General features: G+C 42.5%; 1 protein-coding gene across 1 annotated transcript in view; it reads right to left on the bottom strand.

The window, feature by feature from the left end:
• Positions 1-22,588, bottom strand: part of CACNB4 (calcium voltage-gated channel auxiliary subunit beta 4) — a 714,982-nt gene that overhangs the window by 173,176 nt on the left and 519,218 nt on the right. The window contains exons 9-10 of the mRNA XM_086957190.1: positions 16,474-16,583; positions 12,094-12,245 (exon numbers count right to left, since the gene is read on the bottom strand). Of these exons, the coding sequence (XP_086813316.1) occupies positions 12,094-12,245; positions 16,474-16,583 (262 nt within the window). The remainder of the gene's footprint in view (positions 1-12,093; positions 12,246-16,473; positions 16,584-22,588) is intronic.

Below are 22,588 nucleotides of genomic sequence, written 5' to 3'. Positions count from 1 at the left end.
CTAACGCCTGGACAACGGTTCTCTGGGTGGCACGGCGCAGCATCCATAAGATTTTCTGAAGCCATCTCAGGGTGGCAAAGCAAACGTAGGCCACCTTAGTGACCTGCTGCCTCATAGAGAGCTTGTCATCTATAAGAAATCCGAGGTTGCGAACTACAGAGACCGGCTGGGGGAGGGGCCCCATTTCACTAGGCCAGTGCTGAGGGCCCAAAAGATCTTTGTTCTTCCCCAAGATGACGATCTCGGTCTTGTCACCGTTTAACTTGAGGAGATGCCTCTGCTATTGCCTTTATGTTCACATTTTCAAGAAAACACAACAGATGCTTAAACAAGCACAAAGGGAAAGGAGCAGAGAGCACGTGGAGACATGGAATCATCCGGTCAGTCATTTTTTGCCTTCCATGCAGAGCGCGTCACTGTTTTGTTGGATGGTGCCTGTAGAATACTACAATTGTGTCCTGTTGCGAGAAGCATAAAGTCCCACTAATGTATATGAGATGCACCAGGAGCTCATCCAATCCGGGTTTTCGTGCGCTTCTGTTTCGTTGGGAGCAGCAGAAACCCCCCCAAAATGAATATAAAGTACATAAAAGGCTATGAACTCCTATTTAACAGCCCTGCATGATTTATTTGCTTTATTTCCATCATGTGTTTGTAAATTACACTCCGCATCAACACGTCACATTAGTTAACACCTAGATTGTTTTAAGTCACGTTCCATTAAAACATTGTGGATTTGGAAGCTCCATGAAGTCAATCTATTGACTTTGGGACATTATCAGACCCCCCCACGATATAGCGGTATGGATTCGCAAATTTAGCGGCACAAATATGGAAATTTAGCGGCACAAATATGGAAATTTAGCTGCATTTTTGCGGCACTTTATTTTACTCATAATCATTCATTTTCAGCCTGAATTCAATGGAAACTGTTTTAGCAGAGTATTCCACTTTGAATAGGCAAACTGGAATATGGAATAGAGGAAGCAGCCCACAGCTGAAGGCTGTTATCCCTTGGAAATGCAATTCTCCATTTGCTTTACTATAGGTTGGTAGCAGTTATCACACCTTTTGACACATTGCGGGACCAGTGTTTGGCACATCCTTAACCCTTTTCTCGCCTGAAAGTCTCAGGGCGGCTGGACACCTCTTTCATGGACAGGCCATGACCCGTTGAACAGACCCAAGAAGGCCCACTGTGAGAAAAATAACTTACTTTGTTAGTACACAAACCTTTTGAAATCCTACTTCAGCCCATTTATTTTAAAGCTCAAAATGATTCTGGTGTCTTCTTCCCACATCCTAAAGCTAACTTCCTGATTTGCAGAAGGGAAGAATATTTGTAAAAAATCCTCTCACGTTTGCCTCAATTTGTAACAAGCTAATATACAGAATTTGGCACACAATCCCTGGTAACCCCTAGTTTTACTGCAGAATAATTAAAGACACAGGTTATCTCTGCCCAGTCTGAGGTAGATAAGAGATGTTAATATAAAGGTCTTTACAGGTGGTCTCTTTGCTAGACAAAGTAGCTTGGTAAAGTGACTTTAGCGAGGCTGTAGCATAGAAGGGTCACACTCGGTGTACATAATTTACAGCTGCCACGTGAGTCCATGTATCATCGGTGTGTGGCTGGGGGGGCCTCAGCAACAGTCCCCACACTCTCCGCCACATGCAGCAGGCTCCAAGGGCTCTACACAGGAATCACCATGCCAGGGGGTAGTCATGTCATCCCAAGTCTTTAGCTCGCACTCTAGGCCGGCAGCAGAGGGGAGGTGGCAAAGTGGGCCCAGTCACTGCCCTTCTGGGCAAGTCCTGGCCCGAGCAAGCAGATCCCTCAAGGGAGGCTCGTTGGGGTGCAGGATACATGGCCCTCTGGAGTCCAGGTGGCCGACACAGCTACGTCTCAGCACCAGGCCCTTGCCAACTGTCCCTGTTCTCAGACTGTGGGAAGTTAACAACAGCAATCAGTATGCCCCCTTCTCACCTGATATCCCGCGAGTGGAGTGGGGGGCTTTGCTCATGTGTGGTCGGTGGGCCAGGGCACTGGATGTGCAACCCTCTCCGTTTGCGCCACTTTCTGGAGATCAAGTGCAGAGGCCACTGCAGCGGGAGACCTCACCTGCAGCTCCCCTCCCTGACCAGGCCTCACAGCCACTCGCCGACCAGCCATGCGCCCTCCAGCCAGGACTATCAGCACCTCACAGCTGGCCAGCGGTCTCTGCTGCAGGGACAGGAGGAGACTTGGTATGTGAGCCCGTAACTCACAATGTCACTCCACAGGCCCTGCATTGAGGTCCCTTCAACCCAGAACCCAGAACCTGTTGAGACATTTACTAGGTCTCACTTGATACTACATAATATCTTTAGACTACTGTAGGACCGTAGTGAGGGGAGAAGAGTTTAATGGGGGGTTGTTGATTTCGCAGGCACTTTTGTAAAAATTGCAGCATTTTTACAAAAGTGCTGATTTCACAGGCACTTTTGTAAAAATCGCTGCATTTTTACAAAAGTGCTGATTTCGCGGCAAACCGCGAAATCGCGAAATCCAGGAGGGTCTGAGTAATATGCAAAAGAAACAATTAATGAATGGAATGCTGGACAATTCAAACATTCACCCCCCTTCACTAGGATCTGGGTTTAATCCATCATTCTTATTCTCACCACACCATCCACTCCAGTTGGGACCAAGCCATATGCAAATCAGTCTTGACCATATTCCTTGTGAGACAGTCCAGCCCGAACTCTCAAGCCAGGTCCTCCCTGAACCAGAAACAAGAATCCTGGACCGGTTTCAGGGCATCACCCTTCATCACCCAGGCTAGCTTGAATCAAGTGGTGTAGTGAGCAAGGGGACCACGTCTGGGCATACCCTTCCCACTTAGGGCGACATATGCAAAAGAAACAATTGATGGACGGAATGCTGGACAATGCAAACATTCAGCCCAAGTCACAAGGATCTGGGTTTAATCCATCATTCTTTTGCTCACCACACCACCCAGTTTGGACCCAGCCATATGCAAATCAGTCTTGACCCTGTTCCTTATGGGAACAGTCCAGCCTGAACTGCCAAGCCAGGTGCTCCCTGGACTCGAAACAAGCATCCTGGGAACGGTTTGAGGGCATCACCCTTCATCAGCCAGGCTAGCTTGAATCCAGTGGTGTAGTGAGCACAGGACCCACGTCTGGGCATACCCTTCCCACTTAGGGTGATGTTAGAAATGGGATTTCTGGTTGGCTAGGGTTTCCGCCTCAGCCAGGCAGAAACCACCACTCTAGTTAGGGCAAGGGAGTTATACGCTGAAGATTACCCCTGCTCACCCCCTTGGTAGCTTGGCACGAGCAGTCAGGCTTATCCCATAGGCAATGTGTAAAGCAGCAACACACTAGGCACACCACAAAAGAAACTTCACACGAGGTTATATATAAAAATAGCCTTTGTATTATCATAAACAGTAATCACGCAATATACACTGTGCCAACTGGCACTGGCAATATTTACAGGGGATAATATACATCTGACAGGGCCAATTGGGCCACTGTCAGAACCATCACAAGCCCAACTAATAAATGTAGAACACAACCACTAATGACTGGCAAAACACTGTACTCAGCATTATATCCTGCAACATAAATCATAGTATGCAATCAGCATCACTTTAGGAGTGAAATATATTCTGCACCAACCTCATAAGCCTAAACACATTAGACAATATCCTCATCAGCATAAACACATTATGCAATAACTTCACTAGCATAAATACATTATGCACTAACCTCATAAGCATAAATACCTTATGCCATAACCTCATAAGCATAAATCTTAGATTAGGGAATAACCTTCTAAACATAACTACTAGAGGCATAAATCACAGTGCATAAAACACATCTAGCACATTAGCACATAAATCACATAAGGGCCTGGCGCCCTACCAACCTCACACTGTCCCCCTGGCCAATTGGCCTTCTCAGAGGGCTCAAATACCCTATGTCCATAATGTCAGGGTGTGCTGCCAATCCAGCAGAATCCAGATGCGCAATTGCGTTGGCACCACTGTGCCTCTTGGGTCCCCACTGGGCCTCCTTAAAAAGGCTCTGGCCTAAACATTGTAGCTGCCGCTAATTGCCGTGCAGCTGTGATACAAAATGAGGGCATGGGAACTCACTGTGCCCTCTGGGTGGGTCTGCACTGGGACTCTCTCCACAAATGTAGCCCAATGTTGCAGCTGCCCACTACGGAGGTGCAGCTGTAAATCCACAAGACAGACACAGGCACCTCGGTGCCCCCTAGACCCCCACTGGGGCCTGAAGAACAAATTATGCCCATCGGTGCAGTTGCCCGCTATGGTGGCGCACTGAGGTACAAAAGGGGCACTGGTTCTCTGTAAACAAAGTGGCCCCCAACATTGGAGCGGCCCAGTCTCTGTCGAGACCACTCAGGCACCGGCAATGTGCCTTGACTGGCACCATCACAGTGTAACCTCGAGCCCCCACTCACGGGCTCTGGGCAAGACTCGGTTTCGGTCTTCTCTCGCTGCTGTGATCGGCACTGACAAGGTGCCGCATCGGGTCCAGCACTCGGTTCTTCTCCCTCTGGTTCTATCTTGGGCACCGGGGGTCCCAACAGCTCACAGGAGCCCGATAAGGCCGGATGCACCTCTGCCTCACCTCCGGCCATACACGGCATGCTCAGGAGAGCCCCTACTCTTCGGGGACTCTCTCTCCTTTCTCTCCCGTGGCTTCTCCTCCCTTCACCCGGGCCCCCTCCTGGGACTTTGATGTGGAGCCACGAGGCTACAGACGTCCGGCTTCAGTTTTCAGTTTTGCGGCCCCACCCACAACCAGGCAAGGCCACCTGGCTTCCGCGTTGCACCCGAGGTGCGGCTTTTCTTCTCTCCTGTCGGCATAAAGCGGGGTGGGCACCCACTCTACAGGCACAACAATGCGGGGTGGGCACCCGCCGGGAACAGGTGCATAAAGCTGGGTGGGCACCCTCTCCTACGCAACTCGCAGGAATCCCTACGCCTGGGATTCCCTCTCTCTTCATACAGCACAGCACTGCAAAGCCCACGCGCTCCTCTCTCCTGGAAACATATCACGCTCACAGGGCGCCAGGAAAATTAAAAGGTGTAGTGCTCACAGGGCGTCAGGAGCCATAGCCAACAGCAAAAGTCCTCAGAGATCAAGGGGGCAAGGCTGGGCCCAGGAAGGCAAGCCCTCATTGCGAATCCTCCTGCGCCCAGCAGCAGGACACCCCAGCGAGGTGAGGAACAGCACACAAACATGGGGTCACAGCCCCTACATTTATACTCCACAGTCTATTTCTGCAGTACAGGGCTTGGGGGAACCAGATGCAACTGGTTCAGGGGGAATTGGAGCACAATGTTTACCAGGCTCATATTCCCCTTTGTCAGGTGTAAACTCAGTGATCAGACACACCACATGGGGCGGAGCCAGCATTTTCCAGGCTAGGCACAGTTCTATTCAGGGTCAGAGGATTACTCCTCCCACTACTCCCAATGCAGATTTCTCATTCAGCCTAGTGCTGACACGCCCTGCCCCTCCTGGAGCCACACACACCTCCCAGCCGCTGTCACTCAAAAGCTAGACATGCAATTCACATCAGGCAGGCAGACACATAGTACACAGAAATGCCAACTTCTAAAAGTGGCATTTCTAAAATAGTTATAATAAATCTGCGCACACCATTGTGCAGCGTTTAATATGACAATTCCAAATATACTAAACTTGACCATGCTGCTCCTCCCATATCAGGAATTACCACTGACACACTGATCAGGGAATCCCCAATGCATTTCTATGGGAGGGCAGGCCCATCGTACCAAATGTAGCATAGAGAGTGCACACACATTACATTGGACAGCAGTGCTAAAGTGCCTAGAGGCCTAAAACCACCAACACCATGTCAGAAATAAGGCAGGGAGAAAGGCAAAAAGTTTAGGGATGATCCTGCAAAAAGGGCCAAGTCCAACAGGCGACATATGCAAGAGAAACAATTGATTGACGGAATGCTGGACAATGCAAACATTCAGCCCCAGTCACAAATATCTGGGTTTAATCCATCATTCTTTTGCTCACCACACCACCCCATTTCGGACCCAGCCATATGCAAATCAGTCTTGACCCTGTTCCTTCGGATATTAATGGCTGATATTGAACTGCTTCAACGTTCAAATGCTTATATTTCTGTTTCTTACTTTTAGTCTAGCACATTATATCCTCAGATTGTGGACTGTTCTAATAATAATAAATAACTTCTGCCTTGTGCTCTACCTGTCATTATTGTCCCTTGTTTGTGCTTTCAGGTGTTATCTCAGGTAGAGAGCCTTTAACAAATATAGCCATTAAAAGCAGGCTAAAATCCTCTGTTAGTACACTGAAATGTTGGGACCTAATCAAAGACAATGGAGTGGCAGAAGGTCAATAACAGCCGGTATAGACTATCTGCTCCAGCATTTCAATGTTTGTCTTTCTATTTCTATAGGTCTATAAGTCTAGTCTGTGTGGGTGGAAAGTTCTCATACCATTAAAGGACTAATGACTCAGTCTGAACTAGTCATTAAAGAAGACCCTCTCCCTTGTCACAGGCCAGGTAGACAGCCTATAATGCAGTCACGGCTGGCAGGGAATGGGCGTGTCAGTGTGGAGGGACTGAGGCGGGTGGGGGGGGGGGAAACGTACCTTTTCACAGCAGCCATTTTTCCTTAGCTTCGGTCCCTTCTTACGGCCGCCTTCTCCTCCGCTTCGGTCCCGGAAGCACACTGGCTCCACTAAGCCAATCACAGTGCTGCAATACAGAACTGTGATTGTTCTGAGCGGCGTGGTTCAGCACTCCGACGGGGACTGGGAGCCTGTGCATTTTCCCCACCAGGGTGAGTATTACAGCCCGGTGGGGAACATGGAAAGTGCGCATAACTATTTGGCCGGCCCAAGATGGCCGGCCCAAGATGGCCTGCCAAACCGTCATACGCACTTAGAGTGTGCCACCACTCCTCCCCCTGACACCCCAGTCCTGCCCTAACCCAGCCCTGTAGCGAAAAATAAAATATTAATAACAAGGTTATTGTCTTTTTATTTTTCAAGCTGTGAGAGCAGTGGGGCGATTTTCCTCTGCCTTAGCGGAGGAGCCACCCCTGCTATAATGGTTGTGGGAATGACTTATAATTCAAAAACATTCCTTCCGTCACAGTTGTCCAGAGCTATTTCAAGATGCGCAGTTCTCCTCTATTTTACCGGAATCTTCTCTGGTGAGTCAGGCTGACTGTGAAAAACAATCAGAACTAGGACAGGGATATCTATCAGAAAGTCTCACTCTTTACTCCTCATTTTTATGGACTCAAAGACGTAAAGGGCAAGCTGTTAAGTGGCATTGTATTTGGTTGCCCCATAAAGCAGTCAAGTGATCTAGTTAGTATTTTGGTGGCACAGTGTGTGTGGGCAACTGTTATAATCGGGTAATGGCCAAAGGGCCTACCAGCCTGTTATTAACTGTGAAATGGGACCTATTGTGAAGTGAGTGTGGCTAACAATAGGTTTATAGAGTATTTTAAATGGACTGGTACTAATGGTCTCTCAGTAATGCACTTCCCAAATTTACCATTTTGTGTGCTTGGAGTACCGGCAGTGGTTCTGCAAAATTCTGTACAAGTGTCAAAGAAGGCTGCTCTTGCAGCTGATGTGTGCAGTGACACACCTTGCAGCTTTGCAGTTGTTGTGTACTAAACATTCGAGTTTTTCAAATGGACCCTGAGACATTCAGGCACATACACTTGTAACCAGTTGCTACAGCAGGCAGACTGAAAAAAGACAACAATGAGAAGAATTAAGACCTTAACGGTGGCTCAGTAAAGAGCTCCTTTAGAGGCAAATCTGATATCTTCAAATAGCCTTTTGTCTTCTGTCCTAATTTAAGGTTTATTTATGTATATTGTTCGGTTCCAAAAGTTTTTTCTGCAAGGAGGTTTGGCCTACACCTGACCTGCTCCTTAATGTCCAGGAGTAAGGCACACATAAAACATGGTAAAGATGTATTTATTTGTTTATTTATTTATTTATAGAGTGTCTGAATCACCCCATAAGGGTATCTCTGCGCTTAGGACACAACGGCGAACACAGGAGCCTAGTTAGAAAAGCGAGGTTTTCAGTAATCTCCTAAAGACCAAGTAGTCTGTGCATTGCCGTAGGCGAATGGGGAGAAGAAGCTTCGCGAAGAGTGTATACCTGTGTGCAAATGCACAGACAAACACACATTTATGAAATATCTTTTTTGTGATGGAGGGGCTATTATTTCTATATTTTGATAGAGTTAGGTAGGGCATGTGTCAGGAGCCCCACACATATCTCTTTTTCACCCCATCTCTGACTCTTTAGGAAGATTACATATATTTTAGATCTATATTTGGCAAATTTGTAAGAGTTTCTATTGTTGGAGAGTGGAGTGCGGGGATAGGAACCAGGTTAAAAGATCCACCGAGTCTTACCTCTCAATTTAAGGAACTCATTTTGTCGACCTTAGAGAGTGATGGGCAAAGTTGATCCATGAGAGATTCACACCTGTGATCTCTGGGTTGCACACATATGTCTGCAGTAAGTATCCCTTTGTGTTATCTTACTGTTATTGGAGCTTTGCAGAAGGTGCGATAACCCATCAAGCAACTGCACGGACATTGGGATCTGAGACCCCCCCCAAATTACGAAGATCTCTACAGCAGAGGCCCAATGCCCTGAACAATCAAATGTTAGAACCTGTAACCCATGGGTTACAGAGATGTTGTAGGCATGGCCTTAACTTACTCACCTACCATTTATCTCACGCTTCTGTAATGCCTCACACTAAGGGCCTGCTTTAGAGCTCCGGGGACACGTTTCTCTGTCACAATCGTGACGGATAGTCCGTCTTCTGTATTACAAGTGACACTAGATATATTGCACTTATAATACGACGGATGGGATATCTATCATGTCTGTGACATGGTGTGGTGGAGAGGTGTGGCACAGCAGGCAGGTTGGCTGACTCCGGAGCACGAAGCTCAAGGTACGATCGCCGGTGGCAGCTCAGCTCAGCATCATGTGACTCTGGGAAGTAGTTCACATAATCTCCCCGACGGCCCCCAGCGCCTTGAAACACTTGAGGAAGTGATATTTTTGTGCTTGACAAATATGATATATTATTATTATAGAGTAGCCTGTCCACTGAACTTTATATCAGGCTCACAGATCTCATGCATAATGCCATTATTGTAGAAGTGCATTGTAAGAGCATTGAGCGATCTAATTTCTGAGATACCAAGTGCACTAGAAATCAGGGTACAGGTGCACTGTGAGATTATCCAATATTGTCATACAGGTGCATACTTCCGGCCACAATAGCTTGGAATTGTAAGATTTCCCAGCACTTTCAGTGCCTAAGGAAAAACCACTTAGATATTGATTCAAACAAGATACAGAGGTGCACCATGCAACAGTTATATATCAAAGTAACCAGAATGTACATTTCCATTTCCAGAGACGTGTTTTCAAATCTTCTTTTTATTCAGTAATATATTAAAAGAACTGTTCAGTAAGAGGTCATTTAGATAGTCAATCAGGGTGAGTTCAGCCCTGGAGCTTCCAACTAAGGAGGCCAAGGGTGCAAAAACCCTAAAACCGGCGACAAAGACAAGTTCATGCCTCGCTGAGACCCACAAACGATGTTCGAGCCCACAGTTGTGTGTGGGCCTCAGCAAGGCACTGACTTGACCGGTTCTTTATATATAGAATGCAGCACTATATATACACTTAGACCACGCTCTACCCTTACTGTTGGATAGGTGAATCTGAAGCATCACCATCACATACATCTATTTGACACTTGCTCTGAAAAAGTCCAATGTTTTGGACGAAACACGCTGGCTGTTTTCTGCTGTACACATATCTTATATGTGAATATAACTGAATAAAGAGAAGATTTGAAAACACGTCTCTGGGAATAGAATTGTTTTTTCTAGTTTATTATATATATAACTGCTGCATGGTGCACCTCTGTATCTTGTTTGAATTTATATAGTCTTGTTAAGTCCGCACCTAGACGGTCGGTGCTTGAATTGTGTGCACAATGCCAGGTCATGGCTTTTCATTTCTTCCTAATATATTGGAGATATCAGGTTAGGTGCGATCCCTCTCAAGGGTTCAACTGTCGTGCTTAGGTTGAACTTAGATATTGAGTGAACTCTGTAGTTATGAGGGAGCGTAAGCAGCACATGTAGCAAGGGTTGCCCTATTTGAAGTCTGGTCATTTTAGCTGTTAAAACCATAATGAACATAGAACAAAAGGTAGTAGAATGAAAAAATTAAGAAGGTCCAAATTAATTACTCCTTATAGTGGGCAAAGGATAACTGACAGGGCATGTACTATCTGTTCTATGAAGGGGGAGGCGTGGTTGTAAGAGTGGTAGGACATCCTCAATGAATTTCTTAAAATGCAAGTCTTCTGTCTGGTGTGAGTGCATCTTCCAATCCTGGAACTCATTTTGTATTGGGGTACTTGTCGTTTGTTGTTTTTGTGCACGACTATAAATAGAAAAATACAAAGAAAACATCATATGTATGAGCTACTAATGGCGTGGCACAATTTAACAATGCCAAGATACCACTGTAGTGAAAATAGGCAGGGGGTAGAGGGATAAGGAAAGCTTGGTCTTTGTGCTTTGAAGGGTCAGCAGGAAAATCGAGAGGGATACTGGGCCAAAGAAAGCTCTGAGTTGAACGCAGTACATTCAAAGAGAATATTAAATTGGACCATTTGCACATGCAAGTGCAGAAAGACAACTCACACACAAGTGGTATAAGGAGCTTGGACACAAAGAAAATCTGGAAAGTCCATTCCATGCGCTGTTTCTAGGCTCCACAACTTAAGCCCTCAGCCCTGAATCAGTATCTGTTGTGTTGATCCACCAAATAACTGTACAGTTGCACTTCGCAAAATTAAAGAGAGAACATCTAGAAAAAATGCAGAGTTTTCCCCAACTCTTGCCTCTCGCATACTCAGCTAAAAACTACATAGGCACAAGTCCAGTGGAAACCGTGACAACTGAGATCTAGAAGAGTGATCTTGGTGCAATACTATTAGAATAATTGGCCCTCCTAAATACAATTTCATGGAGAAGGCAAAAAACTGCAACTTTTCACAAAGTTAGTAGGAGCTTGGCAGGCAACACAAAAACACAGCATTACTCTGTGCTGTTCAGAGTCAAGCCTGTGATTATGCACCAAACAAAAGTCACCTTTTCACCATAACTGATGCTGTGTGGAATTTGACATAAAGTGTGAGAATTTTTTTTCTGCTCCTCACTTCTTGATGGGTGAGGAGCAATGGGGTCAAGGTTTTAATCTGCAGTTTCCACCACACCACTGGGTGCCACACTATTTTGGAAGTAGTTTTTTCATTCAATAATGTTTCAATTTGTAATTTATTAATAAAAACTCAGAAGAGAGATATTTAAAAAACTTTCTATCTGAAGCTTGATAGGAAAGAAGTGGTGACAGTTTTGTTCTTGGTAAGCTTTCTGTGACCTCAAAGTTTTGCAGCAATATTTTCCACAAGAGTGAAGTCTCTAGAAGTTGGAATAGGCCACCAAGCGCAGGGGCAGCAGGAGAGGTCTACAGATCCAGGTCACAGGCGTTAGACAGATCTAAGCCTATGAAGAGACCACTTCTTGTAAAGAAAATGTAAATATTGAGTGAGAAAGAAGGATTGTAGCACCCCTCTTCAACACCCACCACCAGTCCTGTAGGAAAACTCTTAATCAAAGGCACCAATGCGTGATTAGCTGCCACCTTCCTACATACACTCCTTCTCTGTTTCATTCTGTGTGCTCTCTCTCCCACACACAGTTATATACATGGATAATGGGCTAAATGTAGTTATATTCAGAAGTATTACATTTTTATTACTTGTCTTCCACTGACATTTCCTTCATATCAATGTACAGTGTGCACTGTCAAAGAAAAAACCTAGGAGAGGCTAGATTCAAGCGCCAGTACTGTATACTAAAGGTTGATACATTGGTAACATCCAGAAAGTAAAGGGAGTACCTTTGGAGATGAAACTTTTACATGCACAATAATGGGTGCTAATGATGTCTTGATGAGTTGTGCAGGGTGGTTGATTGTGTCCGCATCGAGAACAACCAGTTGTAAAGATCGCGCCAATTCAAAGATTCTCTCAATCTCACTCTGGACTTCGGCTAAAAAGAGAAAGAGCAAAAGCGTTCATAGTTTGTCTGGGTAATAAAAGCAAATATTAAGAGTTTACATTGTACCTTTCAAGTAATATCACTGAATGTAATTCTATGCATGCTTTTACATTCAGTTACTAAGAATGAAACATTGCCCCTATTCCAAAGTCTACCCATAGATCTGACTCTTCACATGTGACAAACCTCCTTTGCACCTTTGGCCAAATGCTTGCAGTGTAGAGCCCTAATGAAAGAGGTATGGCAATCTGCATACATAAAAATCTATTTGATATTGGATATTTAATGTGTCTACTTGACAAAAGAGATTAACTGTTTTCTCTATTAAAACTGTGATATTACAGTACACACTAACTTAACTTATGACATCGTTTTCTAGTACTTTGTGGTATTCACGAACATAAGAACAAGTACGTCACAAATTTTTCAGGCTTCAGAAACACTTTTTCTATATATAGAAACATTTGATATGAAGCTAACAGATTCAGATTTGCCTGACTTTACTCTTCCAATCTAACAATAGTAAGGGACAAATGTACTAAGCACGTTAGAGGTTGCAAACCCTGCAATTGGCTAAATTAGGGGGGTTGTGACGACTGAATGGCGTTTTACTCTGCAATATGCTCATTTTGCAATTCAGTAAATGGTTACCAAATCACAAAATGGGTTTAGAAATACATAAGTAATCACAATTTGGAATGGGTTTGTTTAGAGTGTCCATTGCACATTGTGATGGGCAATCCAAAGTATAAATGGTTTGTGGCCACAATTCCAGTTGCAATGCATTGAACAATAACCGCCTCCTCAAAGGAGGTGGTAACCCATTCGGAAAGGAGAAGGGGTCCCAAATTTTAAATAAATTCTAAAATAAGTTTGTTGAGGAGTAAGCAGTGGTTCAGAAGACCACTGCAAGCTCCCAGACAACCATTTCAAATTATTGAAACTTTCTTCTTCAAAAACAGCTGCATTGAAAAAATAGGTTTTCCTTATTTAAATGCCATCACAGACATAGTGGCCTGCTGACCCTAGCACCATACCTTTGATTGCATCTATTTAGAGTAATTTTCAATTTGCAACCTACCTCATTAATATTCAAGAGGTGGGGTGGTTAGGAATGTTGCCCACTCCAAACCTAGGTTGATTCACAGAATCTTATTGGATTTGCCAAAACTCAGTGCCCAATTTAGGAAAACCTTTTGCTAATTCATCAGGGCCTAGGTCATTTGTTGCACTAGTCCAGTTACACATATTAACCCCTTGCGTGCTGATGACAGAATGGTTCCGTCATCAGCATCGGTTGAGCTGTGCTGATGACGGAACCATTCCGTCATGACTCCGCCCGCGCAAGGCAGAGTCAGCACAGGCGAGAAAATACGCCCCGCACGCAAGTGGTTAAAGTCCATTAACATGTAAGAGTGGCCCCTTATGGACAAGAATGGGCCTGCATGGATCTAACTCACTTTCAATACTCATCAAATGCAAATGACATCAACACAAACATAGGACTTAGACTCCAGAGCAAGACAAATCAATTTAGTTTCCAGGCTTGAGACAAAACCTAACAGAGAGTCATCGTGGCTCCAAGCCGAAGACATTGCATATCATAATTTATGAGGCTCCTTGCGCCTCTGGAACATCACTTTTGTGACGTTCCGTGGTGCAGGAGCCTGCTCCATATTTACGAAGCAGCACTAAGCCACTTTTCTTGGCTTAATGCTGCCTCAGACACAGTTTTCTGCGTTAAAGGGGTGTGCAATGGGTGTTTCTAGAGCGTTTCCAGCAACATCCATGGCTTTTTGAGACTACCCCAGATTAAAGAGAAATTATAAATATGAGGAGGTGCAAAAAGCCTACGCCTCCTAGAGGAGGCGAAGGGGGGCACAACGAGGAGAAATATCATTATTTCTCCTCGTTTTTCCTTTTTCTTTGTGTGCTGCATTCTGCAGCACACATAGAAAGAGGAAAAAGCCTCTTGTGATTGTTTTTGTGCAGGAAGGTTTCCCTTCATGAACAAAAATAATCATCCCTACAATGCAGGAACCCTTGCACCATGGTGCAAAGGTGCCTGCATTTGTGTGTGGCAGCCCATTGTGCATTGGTAACAGGGGAAAAAGACAGGAATGTGCAGTATCTGGTAGATACAGCCCATTCCTGCCCTTTTCCTTTGCTGAAAGGCAGTGCTGCAGGAAGGCCTGTGGCACTGCCCTACGGCAAAATCTCATAAATGAGGCCTTCTGTTTATCAGAAACCCATTAAGCGGAATTCTTACACTCCTGTACTGTTTTCAGGAGACACCATCGAAGCAATCTGAAGACGATTCACTTTCACTGGATAACCACAGGTCTGACTCAAAGGAAATTTTTATCACTGATTAAGCCCAAAATGGATTTGTCATTTATGTCTGTCCTCTGTTTCTATTCTGCCTTGGCCATTGAGCTCAAGCGAATAAATACATCTTTCCGACGCCCATTGCTACTGGTAGATTCCAAGATTCAACTTTTATTTCAAGACTCTCACCACTCTTCCAGTGTAGGTTATGTTCTCTCCCATTTGGGGTTTTAATGCATTATTTTGTTACTAGGACCTCCTAATCTATTAAATGACGTTAATTTCGAATTGTTTAGACACTCCTGAGATGATATAAATTGTGTTTTGGTGTGCCATGACTTCCTTGATCTCTGGTAATCTACCAAATGTTGAGTTGGATGCGTTTAAATTAAACTGTATTCCTCTTAGTTTCTAAGTACCCGTGTCCAAGTGAGGTGTGAATGAGGGTCAGATACAATGGACCACATGTATCACTTTTGGAAATAGCGATAACCGAATTGCGATTTTCTTTGAATCGCAATTAGGTAATCGCTATTCTTAATGTATGAAACTCCATGAGTTTCACATAGCGATTCCTAGTGGGTCGCAAATCGACCTACCTCCTGTTTATTAAAGAGGTAGGTCGCGATTTGAGCCCATTGGGAATCGCTAACATCACAGGGATGATGGCCTGCTGGGATCACCAGACCACCATGTCTGTGATTGCTTTTAAATAAAGCAATCATTTTTTTTAAATGCAGCCCATTTTCCTTAAAGGAAACTTGTTGCATTTAAAAAAGAAAAATAAAAAGTTTTCTTTTAATTTTTTTAGGAGCAGGTAGTGGTCCATGGGCCTCAAAAAAACGTTTTTACATACATTTACATAGGGGAAGGGGTCCCATTTGCAAATGGGTTACCATTAGATTGAATTTGATGGAAAACTGCAAATCTTTTGTGACCAGTATTTGGGTGCAAAACATTCATACATACCTCTGGGATTCAGTATTTGGAAGGGATGCCCTGAACATACCCCTTACAAATACCGAATGGCAAACTCATTTTGTGGTTCGGTAACAGGTTACCGAATAGTAAAATAGAGGTTGATACATTGGGAAAGACTTTTTGTATTCACGAACGGGTTGATTCTGAGAATTAGCCCGTTTGTGAACGTGAAATAGCTTCTTACATGTGGCCCAATATATCTTACTCTGTTAAAGGGTCAATAAAATACTCCTGAAATTGATTTGGAAGAAAATACTTTTTTGGTTCAGTACCCTTTCCAAAGATTCAATTGAGCAGGCACAGCCAGCCGAAACCCTGGCTGCTCAAGATTTTTTCTTGTGTGATATTGTATACTGTGTTTCCTCAAACTGGCCATTAACAAACGGGGAATTTTCATTTTAACTCTCTTTAAAATGTACAAGTCCTACTAAAGGTATTTATCTACACAATTCTATAAGAAATAAGATATCCCCACCTAGACTCCACAAATGTCCATTGCATGTTGTCACTGTAAACTTGTGCTATTTCACTACCTTGTGGACTGTGTCTAATTTTCTCCTGAAACTCTATACCTAGGGGACTCACATTTTCACTCTACAAGTTAAACTATTCAGAGTTTCTGTGCCAGAGTATTCAAAAGAAACACCTAAATCCATGTTGAAGGCAGAAATAATTAACTATCAAATAAACAAATTCACACAGAATCTGTTCCAATGAGTGCAAGATCCTGAAGATTAAATAATGGTTCCGGCAGCTGTGTGGTAACAGAAAGGAAAACCTAAATACAATTAATCTAGAAAAGAGAAGTACTGAGCACTTCTCAAGTAAACGTCCACATAAGTTAAGAATTGCCATTAGTATTAAACTTTAAATGTGCCTTTCAATCAACAGGGCAATTATTCAATCTTACCTAAACTTGATCTGGTGTTTGAGCGCTCGATTATTGCTCTCTTGCTGGGGTTATTGAGTACAGACCTCTTGGCAAGAGAAATGTCAGCTGTCACTCTAGTTATTGAGATCCTGAAAACAAGAACAAAACCAAAGAGGGTGAGTTGCGGCAGGAGGAATCATACAAAGGATATCGCGTAATTTTAGCCAAAAGTGAGTCCCCCAAACTTCCTCTTATATGGATGTACTAAACACCTAGAGAATAGAAAGGTTTCCCAAAAAACACCCCGGATGGACGGTTCATTTACACTACTAAACTGTTACATGCTCCAAGTCTCAGTGGCATCTTGATACATACATCAAATACTACTTAAGTGTCCCCACAGTGTTTCCTAGTGACTTCATTCTTGGTTGTAAAAATGTGGTCTATTGACTGTAGCTTCCCATTTATACTCGTGGAGCCATGGGATGACTCTATTACAGTGGTTAGGTACCACTATGTGGGGAGTTCGGTTGGAAAGAAAGGTATAAGCAACACATTTGCTGTAGGAGGGACAAAGTTCAGGTGAAGAAGTCCAATGCTCTCTTCCTGTTAAATATTTTTAGTTATGCCATTTCCAAAGGTGTGCACACTTTTAGACACAACAGAGTGTCATCATTTTGTCTACATGCCCTAATGGATGATAGGTTGGTTACCAGGGTTCTCAGATGTTCCATGTAAAGACAGGATGAGATTAGGAGGAATGAGGTTCTTATCCTTGGACAGTACATTATAGAATCATGATTTGGCAGACTTTGACCTCTCAATGTTGGCTATTGTGGGGATAGCTAGAAAGACAAGAACCAATTGAGTGGTGTTTACCCACTGCCTTTGCCTTTTATACAGATATTGAGGATAGCTCCATGGTCAATAATTCATCCTGGGCGGGAGCACTAGCCGTGCATTGCTAGGTAGTGATTTCACACAGGAGGTATAGTTCTGAATAGAGGAAGTAGTTGCTGAGAATCACCTAATGGAGTGATTTTGTTCAGCGCCGGGTTGCCTGGACTATCATGAGGGTGCAGGATTATGTTGTCCTAAGGGGGCTTGTGGCATTGAAGAAGGCATTCAGGTGGGTGGCTGGAATTGGATCGGTACGGTGATTGACTGATCTTGAAGGGGAAAGATGTTAGTGATGTTAAACCATCTATCTGAGCTGTATTATTGTGTAGTGAGACAGATTACAATAGTCACGAAGAGCTGATTACATTTTTGGCTGTTCTACGTATGCCATCATAGTCCATGGTCCAATTCTAGACATTTCGCCAAGTGGCAGGGTCACAGCTCAGGGCGGGGGATGTGGGGAGAGGAATTGTGCATTTTTCTAATACAAATAGTTGCTTGGTGTCTTGCCTGACTTCTTGTAATTGATATTTCTGGTAGTCCATTCTGATAGAAATGGCATCTTTCTATACTTTCTATCCACATATGTTACATAATTTAAATGTGTGTTATTTTAGTGCCTTGAAGTGTTTCTTGAGTAATGTCCTGTTTTCTGTATTAGAGCTGCTGAGTCCCACTGAGACATGCACTTAGTCTTTTCTTTCAGGGAAATTGGGGGATTCTACAGAACTGGTACCAAGCACACGTATAGCAGCGTATATTGGTGGCAATAAGCTTGGTGCTTCTGTTTTGGATGACGTGATTGTGTGACTATGTTTGCTGTCTCTGATACAGACTGTACATTGATTTTATTACTCAATCCTTTAATCCCTCTCCTCCACATCACACATAGATGTGTATTTATTGTAAAAACTTTGAATCAGCTTTTGAATGTGTCCCAAAAGCATAAATAAATTAACAGTTTAAGGACATTTGAATATATAGGTGCTGTGTAAACAGGATAATTTGAGGAACAATTCACGATCTATGCTATGATGTGAAAAGAAAAATATGTTGCTGTTGTTACAATTGAGCCAGTTTCCGTTTTATGTAATGCCTGGGACATGGCAGGGTGTTCCTAAAATAGCAATTTTCCTTCAGTTATGCCATGCTGAGCTTGAGGTTTTCCTCCACTGGAGGTTTTAGGGAAAACACTACAATCTTGTGAACACCCTGAGGATATTTGCTGAGCAAAAGTAATCCTGCCCAATCTTTTTACAGCTGTAGTCTGTGTCTGTATGCACATATGTACATTTGAAAAAATGCCTTAAAAGGATTGTGTTTCAGTAGGAAAGCAAACAATGGTACTAATGATGCCGTGGAATGATGTGCATAGCGAAAAGTAGTATTTCGCTATATTTGTTTATTGTATAGTTAATATTAGCAATTATGCATTTACTGTACTGATACATGTTTATTGTTTGTATTATATAGTTGATTAAAACTATATGATTGTAGGTTTTTGCTAATTCTGTGAATTTCTGTTGAAATAATTTTAATATTTGTACTCAGTGATGAGAAGGATCTATTTTAGTCACATCTTGCACCTTTTGATGATTTTAAAAATGTTGTTTTAATTGCCTTCTAATTGACTTCAGACACTTGTTGGTTTCAGCGTGTTTATTTATGTGCCACTGACAAGACGGGTGCTAATTGCTTAAAACTCAGTATCAAATGCTGCCCTTGCCCTACTCTCCTCTGAACCTCACTTATTATTCAGTTCTCTGCCAACGGAAATTATATTCACAAATTTGATTGATCATCTTCCCACGATTCTGGCATCGTCTGATATCTCATCATCATCATTTGCTTAGTCTGTCTGGAACACATTGGAGGCACACAGATATAATATTTTTCAGAAGTTGTGGGCAAGTCTTCATTGCATTTGTAAAATCTGTTTGCTATCGATCATGTCCTCAGGTATACACCTGTTACAACGCATTTTTTACAACGCACTACTGTTACAACGCATCTATTACAACGCAGATACTGTTACAACTCATGTTTTTACAACGCATTTTTTTACAACGCAGGTACCCTTACAACGCATACCATTACAACGTAAGTATTGGTAAGTATATAATTATATTTTAAATGGTATATGTTTGGGGTAAAGGGGTATTTTTAGGGTTTAGGGTCAGTTTTGGGTTTTAGGGTAAAGGGGTATTTTTAGGGTTCAGGGTCAGTTTTCAGTTTTTGGGTAAAGGGGTATTTTTAGGGTTCAGGGTCAGTTTTTAGTTTTTGGGTAAAGGGGTATTTTTAGGGTTTAGGGTCAGTTTTTAGTTTTTGGGTAAAGGGGTATTTTTAGGGTTTAGGGTCAGTTTTTAGTTTTTGGGTAAAGGGGTATTTTTAGGGTTCAGGGTCAGTTATCAGTTTTTGGGTAAAGGGGTATTTTTAGGGTTTAGGGTCAGTTTTTAGATTTTGGGTAAAGGGGTATTTTTAGGGTTTAGGGTCAGTTTTTAGTTTTTGGGTAAAGGGGTATTTTTAGGGTTCAGGGTCAGTTTTCAGTTTTTGGGTAAAGGGGTATTTTTAGGGTTTAGGGTCAGTTTTTAGTTTTTGGGTAAAGGGGTATTTTTAGGGTTCAGGGTCAGTTTTTAGTTTTTGGGTAAAGGGGTATTTTTTGGGTTCAGGTCAGTTTTCAGTTTTTGGGTAAAGGGGTATTTTTAGGGTTCAGGGTCAGTTTTTAGTTTTTGGGTAAAGGGGTATTTTTAGGGTTCAGGGTCAGTTTTTAGTTTTTGGGGTACAGGGGTACAGGGTAAAAATAAATTAAAATTAATTTTAAATTAAATTAAGTAATTGAAATTAAATTAAATTAAATGACTTTAATTTATTTTTCGGGTTGAGGGTCAGTTTTGAGTTTCTGGGGTACAGGGGTACAGGGTAAAAATAAAGTAAAATTAATTTTACATTAAATTAATTAATTGAAATTAAATTAAATTAATTTACATTAAATTATATTTTTGAAAATTAATTTACGATTATAATATTAATATTAATATATACTTACCAATACTTACGTTGTAATGGCATGCGTTGTAAAGGTACCTGCGTTGTAAAAAAATGCGTTGTAAATACATGAGTTGTAACAGTATTCGCGTTGTAAAAGATGCGTTGTAACGGTATGCGTTGTTACAGTCCGCGTTGTAACATCATATATCCATGTCCTCATACTTGTTGGATATATTATATATGGACAATTTAACCTCTATAACACACCCTATAATATCTTTCATTTCCACATTATTTTACATTTGGACTGGAATGACTGCTTGTTACAAGTATATGTCATATTTTAATTCTTAGTTTTATAGTTACTTCTGCATTGATCCGCTATTTCACCATAATAAAGAACAACCCTAAGTCGATTTGGCAAAAGTAACTCTATTCTTAAGATATATTCCTTCAATGTGATTGTTTAAAGAAAGGTTTCCTTGTGCCCATTAGATTTCCTGTACTTGCATTGACTGGTCATTCTACTGTTCCCAGGCCATGAATCCTGAAAACTAGTGTCAATGGACAAGTCTAGACTGCATTAAGCTTGGTGGAAGAATAAGGTTAGTCTGCACCTCACAAAGAATAATTAGATAAGTATCTGGCAGCTAGGAAGGTACAATCCATTCAAGGGGCAAACATAAAGATCCAACCCCACAAGGCTTAGCAGAGCTTAGGCCGACATGGATTTGGGACACACTAACATCTAAAAGAGGAAAACAAACGCAAAGGAAGGTAAAATAGTGTCTTGAGAAAATTACATCTCCAAAAATCCTCTCTGTCAGTTACAGGCATTTGCAGCCCCACTATTTTGCAGAAGAAAATACAGGGAAATATCTACTTAATTCTGAATGTATTGAAAAAAGTGCTGCTGCCGCATTCACAGTGCTTGATACCACAGTCCACAGGACTTGGGCAAGTGGTATATTAGCAAATTCCACAAAAGAATGTTAGCGGAAATTTAAGTTTCACGGAAGATCAACTACTCTAAGATCCAAGACATTTTCCAGGCAGAGGCTAAATCTTGGGGTTAATTTTATGTGCTGTTCATCCTACAGAAAATAGCTCTTTCAATTTATTAAACGTAGGCTTTAGCCTTCTAGCAACGGGGAAGAGTAAAAAAATAATATACCATGAATCAGCCCTGGACAGTAATACCTGAATCTTCTGAACTTATATGGACATAACTGGCTGCTGAATTGGACCAGAGTGTCTGTAGAGGTCTTGAAGTAGAGTCAAGTTAATGAAAGAGATATATGTGTACTCCTAAACTGTCTCCTCGAAGATATAACATTCTAGAACACTCAGGGTATGGTAAGAAAATGAACCTGAAAGAGGTACCCAAATACACATTTATGGTGAACAGCTACACTGATCCCAGCAGTGATCACATAAGTCAACACAGGTTCAATCGATGACACACTTGCCATCTTGCCTAACACTGCCAGAAAGGGTCCCAGTCAATAGAAGTAAAGATTAATGTACAGACTGCACTTGCACCTAAGGACACGCAGAAGAACAAAACTTTGTTATGATCAGCTGTGCTGAAAGCCAAAAGTAGAAAAAAAAACTATTTTGGCAATGATATACATGCATGCGGAAATAAAGTTGTTTATGATGAATGTTATCATTTATATACCCTTACTTAAGGGAGACCACAAAGAAAGTTGGACATGTAAAATGTTCTTTACCCTATAGGTCTAAAAATGAAGAATCCATACAGGATGAAAGGAAAACAGTGGTCACCACATGGAAGGCACACAATTTCTGAATCTGCTTGAAGCATTGGAAGTTATGATGGGGAGCTCTGGATGCGGTTGTCAAAATCTCCCATATGTGTGCTCTGAGTAAAGGCAACTGAAGAAGACAACCCTAATATCTCCTGAGCTATGACAGCACCAGTCTACATAAGCAATGTGGAGGGAGAAAAGTCAAGCCTTGATGAAGATAGTTACCCGTCCCACTTAGGGCGACATACTAAGGTATACAAAACAAAATGGATGGAATGTTTGAATTAATCATACCACTGGTAATTACACGAGCCGCATCCCAGTCCATCGTTACTTTACACACCATTCCACCGCAGTTTGGACCAAACCATATAAAAATCAATCTTGCTCTGCTTTGCAGGGGGCAATTCAGCCTTGTACTGCTAGGGCAGGTCTTCCCTGAACCGGAACAAAAGCAACCTAGGAATGGTTTCATCCTAGTTAGGGCTACTTAG

The sequence above is a fragment of the Lissotriton vulgaris genome, chromosome 2_1, assembly GCF_964263255.1.
Source record: "Lissotriton vulgaris chromosome 2_1, aLisVul1.2, whole genome shotgun sequence".
Classification (NCBI taxonomy): Eukaryota; Metazoa; Chordata; class Amphibia; order Caudata; family Salamandridae; genus Lissotriton; species Lissotriton vulgaris.
This window is presented reverse-complemented; position numbering and strand designations above follow the sequence as displayed.